We start from the raw sequence: 9,792 nt of genomic DNA, 5'->3' as shown, positions 1-9,792 counted from the left end.
TACATTTCTTTCTTTACCCCTAGCTGATTTAGTCAATGTCAACAGCCATAAGCATTATTCCAATACAACACCATCAAATGTCAAAGTCATGAAATGAATGTCTGTAAGCATATACAAAAGAACTGGTGCAGAAGTCCGGGCCTTTCAGATGAGAAAGCAAATTTAATTAGAGGTATCGCTAGCAGGAGAGAAGTCCTGATTCCAATATATAGATCTTTAATTATCGCTAGGAGGAGAGAGGTCCCGATACCAATATATACATTTTTAATTATCACTAGGATTGCTAGCAGGAAGAAGGAGGTCCTGATTCCACAATATACTGTAGATCTTTAGTTGGACCTCCTTTAGATACTGCATCCATATCTGGAGACCTCCCTTACAAAAATATTTTGATAAGACAAAGTCCAGAGATGGGCAAACAAATGATGCAAGGTCTGAGGCAGAGCTGGATCATCCTCAAGGCAAACTAGGCATGGGCCTAGGGCCCAGTGAATGTCTAAGGGACACATCTACAATCTTCATGCCCCCACAGTAACCCAGGGAAAAAGTTAAGTTGGTCAAATCTGTGCAGCTGCCTGTCACTTCACAATGGAGGGTCAACTTATTAGGTCTCGTGTAGACGAAATGCTCAGCAGCTCCTATCTGCTGAGGTGTAAAATACCAAACATTTTCTGGCACCTAGGGAGCCACACATGTTGTGTACAGCCGCCAGTATAAGTGAGTGGTTGTACATGGCCGTACTTGGGCAAACGTCAATGGCTTCTGCATCTGTGTTTACACACCCCTCTCCCCAAACAAACCTCTGTATTTTAAATAAAAAAAAGTGAATGTATTTTAAAATTAGTTATTCTTAAAATCATCTGTTTAGAATATGAGGAAATAGTAGGAAAAATGCACAGTAAACAGTGATTTTTTTTTTTTTTGCTTTCATTATGAAGTTCTGTAAATGTGTTAAGCAATGCGTTTAGTACTAGTTTGACGTCAGTGCTACTGATGATATGATAATATTTACCCTAATTGTTGGTGTTTTTTTTTTTTTTTTTCTCTTGTAACTTCTGCATACTTTTACTAAGTTAAACCTAGAATAGTAATGCATAGCCCATCAGAGATGTCGGGGTCTGCATTAGAGGCTCCACAATTTCACATGCTCTAAGCTGATTTTAGACATTGAGGGTTTTAATTGCTAGAAAATTACATGTTGATGGAAACAGTAATGAGATAAGTATGTTTAATTATTAGGTGATCTGCAGAAAAGGAACAACATAATCAAATCATTAACCAAAAGGATAAATGTTCTGGATGGTCAACACCGGGATCGCAGGACAAACTTGGAAAACACCCAGGAACAACTTCAGGAGATTTCTCAACAGAAGCCAAAAATCATTGCCAGGACTTGGAGGTAAATATTTGGCATGTAAAGAGAAACAATCTGTGTGCTGCTGCAAAAGAAAACCTTTATGCTCAGCAGATCTATAAATAAAGAAGTACCATAGGGTAGGACCATATAGCCAACTAAAATATCTTTATTAATATAGCTAGGCAACTCATAGACCTGAGACATATTTACCCATATAGGTAAAAGAAAGCCGGCAGCTCGATCTTGCAATTCATTTATTAATTCGGGTATAGTACAAAATTAATACAGGCTTACGTCTTTCAGTATGTGGCCTTAATCAAAATGATGCTTATGATTAGGGCTACACACCGAAAACACTTAAGCCCTGTATTTTATTGCACTATACCTGGATTAATTGTCAGGAACCATAAACCAGACGGAGACAGAAAGTGTAGTTAAAATCACACCTTTAATGAAATGGCAAAAATAACACCGTTCAGGAACGTAGTCAAAAACTGAAGCCAGGGTTTTGATGACAGAGTGGGTAATCAGACGAGCCAGGTCAGGAAATCAGAGGTCAGCAAAATGAGGAGCAAAAATCAGGAACAGGAATCAGAGGGAAGTCAGCCAGGCCAAGTCATACACAGGAAGGAATGCACTGGAGATCATAGACCACACAAGGGCAAGGAGGAAATTAGCTAAGCTGTTTAAATAGCAAAGAGGGTCTGGCTGTAGGTTGGACAAATGAGGCAGGTTAATGGTAACCAGGTGGATCACTGTGGTAACAATGAGTGGCTGGTAATTAACCGACAGCTGAGCAGCTTCTGAGCACTGAAAGAAAAGAGCTGCTCGATAAGTAGCAGGAGCCAGCCCTGACATAGATTCATTCATTGCGGAAGATCAAGCTGCCGGCTTTCTTTTACCTGTATGGTTAAATATGTTTCATGTCCATGGGTTGCCTAGCTATAATAATAAAGATATTTCAATTGGCTACATGGTGCCACCCTGTGGTGCTTCTTGGTTTATATATCCGCTGAGCATATAGGGTTTTCCTTTGCAGCAGCACAAGGATTGTTTCTCTTTATATGTTTGTCTGGGTGTTAGGAGGACACTCCCACAAGCCAGTGCACTGACCGCTCACTGCCTCGGGGAATTACGGCAGGTGTTTTCTACTAGATTTAATATTTAACCATATATTGGGTTATAATCCCATTACTTGTGCAATTTAGAACATTTGCTCTGATCACTATTGTTCCACCCCAGAGAACAGTGGGGGGGACCTTTTTTTTGTCTTGTTTATTTGCAATGATGACACAAATACTGAAGTTTTGAGGAAGTTGGGACTTTAAATGAAGTGTGTGGTCGAACAAACACACTCTTCCATCCCTAGTGTACATTGAGGAAAAGGGGAAATTTTGGACTTTGAATGAGATGTGTGTTGGAGAAAAAACAAATACATAGCATAATCACAGGAGGTTTATTCATAACAATGTGCTTAGGACATAGCAGGTATGACGAGCTGATGGGCGTATAATGCATGTAAAAGGTACATTGTAATAATACATTATTGCACAAACTTAATAAAATCAAAGGAAAATTACAAACATGATTGGATAAAAAAACTGCATAAAAAGCTTGACGCGTTTCGTGGATACATTCCACTTCTTCAGAAGCAAATGCAGAATTCATGTCTATAAAATATATATATATATATATATATATATATATATATATATATATATATATATATATATATATATATATATATATATATATATATATATATATATATATATATTCTATCCAACATTACTCCAATGAATTGAACAAGGATGTAAGGATAGGAAAAAACCAACACACACCAAGTAACTTACTTTACAGCTCTAAAAAAAAGTGGTCATGTAGTGCTGAAGCCTGCTGGTCAAGGAAGGGTGGGACATATCTCCGCCGAGAGCTGGGGGGCGTCAGACCGCAGACAGCCAAGACGGAGAATACCACACTCCAGGGGAGCGAAGAAATATGTCCAGGGTGAGCTGCAGGGAGAGACCTGTAGACAGCTCCAATCTAGGTGAAAAATGAATAAAAAAAGAAACAAAAAAAGTGGGGTGGGAATAACAAAGGGCAAAGAGCCCATGAGCAACCAAAGAGGACATGGTAAGAAATCCTGAAAACACAGGAGCACGATACTGTACAGGAATTCAGGACTAACCCAAGAAAATAGACAACCCAGGAGCAAAGGGTGAAAAGGTGCAATGTCCTAGAATCACAACAGACCCATCCTGTCCAGAGATTCAGGGACTGATAAGGTGCCAAAAAGAGGTGCCAGAAGAGAGAACAAATGAAATGAGATGACACAAATACTCAGCTGAGCCAATTGTTCAGTACTGTGGCAAAGCCAGGTGCCGGACAGAGATGCAGAGCCTGCCTGCGTGAGGGGTGCCCTTTTTTTGTTTTGGCATCATGGATAGATGTATGAAGCACTGTTTGCATCTAAGTTACAACATAACGCAAATGTATTGTTAGGAAAACAAACCTTTTCATACAAGTGATGAAGAATTTAAAAAAAAAATTGACCTTTTATGCAAACGCTTATCCTCACTATTTTATAGCTGTGCCTGAAATTATTCTGGGTTGTTGGTTTTGGAGATCAGTGTTTTCATCTAAAGAAAGTGAGATAAAATTGTGCTGCTTGGACCTTAGAACATACTTCTCCACTCCTGTCTACATTGATCTGCCCTGCCTTCAGTTGACACCAGTTGCCCCAAAGTACTGTAGCTGAATGCGTGGACCGAAAGTGGTCAACAGCAGCGAACTGGCAATCAGTTTAGACCCATTCAGGATACCTATACCCCCATGTCACACTTGAAATCCCATCGCTTTAGAAGACCGAGAAATGTTTATCTGTTTCCATGGCATTTCTCTATTGCTGATGAGGATTCTGCAGTTTCTGTCAGTGAGGAAACAATACTGTGGAAACGTGTGAGCAAGCTCCTCCCTTTTCTAGTGATCCATTTCTGGCTGTCATTAGCAACCGGTTTGTCAGTGTAGCATGGCTCTTAGGTTTAGCGATGTTGTTTCCTTTGGTATTCCTGCTCTTGCCTGCTCACTGGAGAATGAATCGGATTAACATCTCCATCCAATTGGCAGGGAGTTGATCCAGGAAGTAGTAAGGCTGAACCAGGAAGTGTTAGACTGAACATAAAAAAAATGGCGTAATGTCCACAAATGTACCCCCCCCCCCTTTTTTTTTTTTTTTTTTTTTTTAGGAAAAAAATCGACGCTTGAGCGAATCAGTCTTGAAGTTGTCAGCACAAGTTGGGCAACTACAGGCCCAAGAAGAAGAGCTTTCCACTTTATTAAAGTTGAAGGTACATATGTATAACATTTCTCTAGTGAGCATTAGTCTGTAACCTGGGACAGTGACCAACCTTGAGAGCCCTGATCAAAACTGAAGGGTTTGACTTTCATGACCTATGACCTTGCAGCATGGTAGGTTTTTTTTTTTTTTTTTTTTTTTAATTCTAAAGTCAGGATGAAATAACCATTGAGAAACCTACAGTATTTGGGGTTATGTTAAACATATATATATATCTATCTCTCACATTATCGCCAAATATTAATATGTGTTGTTCTGTCCCTTTCTGTTGCAGGATAAAGACATCACGGAAGCAACTGAACACATCGGAGAGTTTACATCTCGATTTAGGGATTTAGAGGCAGAATTGCGCAAGACCAGACATAGGGAAACTACGCTTATGAGGGAGGCAAAGGATCTTGCTCCCAAGCTAAAAGGGCTAAAGACTGAAGTTTATAAGCTAAAAGGCAAATATTTTCTATTTGTTATACAAATTATTTTTATAACTTGTACACCTACAATGGGTAACAAATCTTTTTTTAAGCATTTTTTTTTTTTGTACATTAGCCCCCTAAATTTCATATAATACATTTTCCTTGGAAAAAAAACCCGCTTTTTTTAAGAAATCGTGGTGCTGTACTTTGTGCCAAAGAAAAGATCAGCCTGAGGTTGGGCAAATACAGTGGCCAGTTAGTATAAATATATTCCCTGGCTCCTAAAAGTGGCTGTTGATTTTGATAGCTGAGATTCTGAATTCTACATTAACTCATCAACTTCAGATATATGCAGTTAGTTGTGCTATGCATGCTGGGTTGTATCTGGGGCTTGTTTTATACTTTACCTATCAGCACCCATGTGCATTGAATGTTGTCATGTATGAATAAAGTTCACTGCAGTTTTTTTCAATTTGTGAACTGTCTTCCCCATGTAAGAATAATCGTACTTGTCCATTTAAGATGACCTTTGCCAGAAGACAGTAGAAAACAATGAGCAAAGGGAAGATATCATCCGCCTAAAACAGGAAGGTGTCTACTTACAGGCTGAACTGGTCTTTGCAGGTCAGTGAAATGTCTTTCTTCAAATAAAAAGTAACAAAGAATAACCGTTTTAATCATTTGTGAGCCTCTTCCATCATTGCGTCCATTTTGCTGATCACCAATTCCAAAGCTCACTTATACCAATACCGCTGATCATAAATTGCAATCAGCATAAACAAACAGTTCACCCAGAGCTGTTATTTTAGTTTTCAGAGGATGCTGGAGAGTTAAATCACCAAATGGTTCCTGAAGAACTCTGTTAATAACTTCTTAGCATTTAAAGTAGAGCTTTTCTCTACATAGGCATAACGCATGTTAACTTTGGTTGAGTTCCAAACTTTGCACATATTTTCCCAGAAGTCTACAAACATCTTAACATGGCACCGTCCTTAAAGGCTTAGTACACCTAAAAAAAAATGCAATATATTGCAGCTTACAGTCCTTACATGCGATGTCTGCATTCGTTTTCTTCTTCCTCCTCTTTTTTTTTTTTTTTTTCCCCAATCTAGAAACTGTTTCAGCAAATACAAAAATTACTTGTTCATCTTTCCAGAAAAGCAGTGTCCTTGTCAATTCCTGTGAGCTGCTCTGAAAATATCTTCCTTACTAGCTATATTTTGTAAACTACCAATTCATGCAATTTAGATGAAGAAATATAGTCCATATCAGGGGAGCAGCCCTTTGGAAACAACCATGACACCCTCCATAGATTGTGGAGGAGTGACATGGCCATCTAAGAACAGGTCCTGTGATATTCATTAAATTACCTGCTTAGAGCTTGAAAAAAAATCTAACAGTCCCATCTCCCCAGACTGACAATGCTGTCCAAAGGTGTGTCTGTTGCTCCTCCATCCAGAGCGGGGGCACTCTTAATACAGGAGGAGTGTTACTGACCAGATCACCAGGTGAAAACTGAGGGGGGGAAAAAAGCCTAAAAATTTTTTGGGGAGGGGGGGGCATTCAATTTTACTCTCCATCTGCTCTGAGACATACAATAAATAGCAGCTAGACTTAAAATCAGTTTACTATATCAGATCAGGCAGCAATTGCGATTGGTTGCCAGCGGTTACAGCATGTCATTACTGCTTACTGACTGGTTGCTAGAAGTTACAGCACACATTTAGGCTCACTGATTAGTTGCTAAAGGTTACAGCAAATGATTTCTGCTTGTTAATTGGTTGCTAGAGATTACTGTACAGTATTACTGCTCACTGATTGGTTGCTAGAGGTTACAGCACATCATCTCCTCACTGCAGGGGGGCATGATATACATATGAATGCTGCCTTTATTTACATATCAATGCCGCCGGCCGCAGCTATTTACTTATGAATGCAGCCGCTATTTACATATAAATGCCTGTTATTTACAGGTAAACACAGGGTCTGCATGTGAGTCATCTGTACACAACAATAAGGCAGAGCTGGGCAGTATTAGTGTCAGCACTTCACACTGAGATATTGGGACACAGCACAGGACTAAAACTTCAAAGGACAAGTGAAATTAAACTGGGATAGTTGGCAAGTATGAGGCAGCTGCTTTGGGCCCCACAACAATGACAGGGCCCAAGGCAGCTGCCCCTTTTGCCCTGCCTTAAAGACGGCCCTGACAGCGCTAGCAAATGTAATATAAGTGAAAATAATGAACATAAAGAGTCCATATAAAGTGACTAAAGTGCCCCGATCCGAAAGTGCCTCAGAAATTTTCAGGTGTACCACAACACCCCCTCCTGTGTCCCCACTCACCCAATCACAACGACCCCCAGCTTTTCAGTCTAGGGGTCACTTCAGGCTTAATAGTGATGGCCAGGAATGGCGGGTTTGGCATCAGATCATCAGTTAAAACTTCCTTGAAAAGGTTCTCAACCAGACAAACAGGTACTCAAAATGAAAAAGGAATGGACAGATAGTGAAGTACCGCTAAAAATGGATTTATTGCACAAGGGAATGGATACTTACAAAAAGTAAGATAAAAACAGGCATAAACATGGTGCTGTAAATGCAAAAATGCTGTTCATGGCGTGCGTTCCACGAAACCGGAAGTGACATCAATTTCCGGTTCCTATTGGCTGAGAACCTTTTCAAGGAAGCTTTACCTGATGATCTGATGCCAAACTCGCCATTCCTGGCCATCACTCTTAAGCCTGAAGTGACCCCTAGACTGAAAAGCTGGGGGTTGTTGTGATTGGGTGAGTGGGGACACAGGAGGGGGTGTTCTGGTACACCTGAAAATTTCTGAAGCACTTTGCACTTTCTGCACTTGTGGATCCGGAGCACTTTAGTCACTTTATATGGACTCTTATGGTCATTATTTTCACTTCTATTGTATTTGCTAGCACTGTATTGTATATATTTGCATAATAATTTTACTGATGTTTATACTCCGGATCTTGTTGATAGATCCTGATCAAAATGTTCCATAAAGACCTTGCATGTAGATGTGCGCACCATTTAGGAGATATTTACTGTACATGCAACTGGTTATGCCACCGGCACATGCGCTCTGAAGGAACGGCCACCCAGGCATTGCAGTGATGTGAGCTGATAAAAAGTGCTGCATGCAGTACTCTTTTTTTCAGTGCAGCACGCCGCAGCAAAAACATCCCAACACTGCTGTGTGAATAGAACCTAAATTAAATGTCACTTCTGACATTTCAATAAAGTTCTAACAAGAAAAAAGAAAATAGTACAATGCGCCATAAATAGTGCTTCAGTACCGTGTCCTCCCAGCGCACACCAGCAACTGTATGGTCAGCACAGCTCCTGGTGTGAATCGGCCCTAAAGCTTTCCAGTAATAGACAAATGAGCCATCTCTCATGTAGCACTGATGGTTCTCATAGCTTTTATCTCAGTAACTGCAGCACACAGTATGCTGTATATGAATGTTTTCATGAATATTTAATCACTGGAATTGATGTCTACAATCGCCACCAATGGTTCTTGTTATAGCTGAAAGAGAAAAGCGAAAAGATCAACTTCTTCAATTGGCAAAATCAAAACAAGAGAGAGCAGACATAGAGCTACAAAACCTGCGTCAGGTAAGGATATAAGATCGTGGATCGCGTACAGATCACTTCTTTTCTAATCGCAAACAGATTTATTTTCATAATCCTGTTCAACAGCAGTTTAATTGGTAGAGTTACTGTACCTCTAAGTCCATTCAGTCATCTGTTTGCTTTTTAAACATTTCCTGACCACCTGTCTCCAGATATCAGTTATACAGCTTATAAATTGTACCTAGCAGTGATTAGGGAGAGCAGGTGTCTGGAAACCAACTGCTATGGGTGCTGAGGACCCAGTATTTTATTACTTAATATCACATAGATCAATGTTCAGTAAGCCTTTGCAGACATTCACAAGTCCTGTTTATCTGAATATTATTTACCTCACTGTTCTTTCCGTCTACATAAAGTACAGTCACCTCCCTATGCCTTTAAAGGAAACCTGTTCTATGAGAAAAATTGAGGTTGTCTTTCTAAGTTCACGTTCTGAAGATGCTAGCTGCCTGTCTCACACTGGCCCTCTAATTTCTGTACTGTGTTTATAACTGACTTGGAATATGCATACAAATGAGGATTTCTGACTTTTTGGCTCAGTAGCAGGCCCCATACATATCTCATGACAGACCTACTTCAAATACCTATACATTCTTTAGATCATTTGCTTCGTACCTTTTGAGGACCCTGGACTGTGAGCTCAAGCTTCATACAGCTCCTTGGACTTGAAATTAAACAACTTTTCCTGATGCCTATTCCACCCCTGCCATTCCAATACATTAGCCTATGTAGCCAATAGTGGCTTTGCAGTTTGACTATTTTTTTTTTTTTTTTCAATCAGATTTTATTTTCAATTTTTAATTCTTTACAAAAAAAAAACATATATACAAAGAAAACAAACGGAACATCCCTCTAAAAAAAAAAAAAACCAAAGCAAGGCAAAAACAAAACATAAAAAAAATAACCTTCAGCAGACATCCAACATTGCCTAAGGGGCCTACATTGCACCTAAACAATACTGCAATTACTAAAACAGCCTGTAGCTCAATACTGGACTCCATATGGGCTAA

General features: G+C 39.6%; 1 protein-coding gene across 1 annotated transcript in view; it reads left to right on the top strand.

The window, feature by feature from the left end:
* CCDC62 (coiled-coil domain containing 62) overlaps positions 1–9,792 on the top strand; it is a 45,415-nt gene that overhangs the window by 18,969 nt on the left and 16,654 nt on the right. The window contains 6 exon segments of the mRNA XM_073627488.1: positions 1,240–1,368; positions 1,371–1,399; positions 4,603–4,704; positions 4,987–5,158; positions 5,648–5,749; positions 8,676–8,764. Of these exon segments, the coding sequence (XP_073483589.1) occupies positions 1,240–1,368; positions 1,371–1,399; positions 4,603–4,704; positions 4,987–5,158; positions 5,648–5,749; positions 8,676–8,764 (623 nt within the window).

This window comes from Aquarana catesbeiana, linkage group LG01 (genome assembly GCF_042186555.1).
Source record: "Aquarana catesbeiana isolate 2022-GZ linkage group LG01, ASM4218655v1, whole genome shotgun sequence".
Taxonomy (NCBI): Eukaryota; Metazoa; Chordata; class Amphibia; order Anura; family Ranidae; genus Aquarana; species Aquarana catesbeiana.
This window is presented reverse-complemented; position numbering and strand designations above follow the sequence as displayed.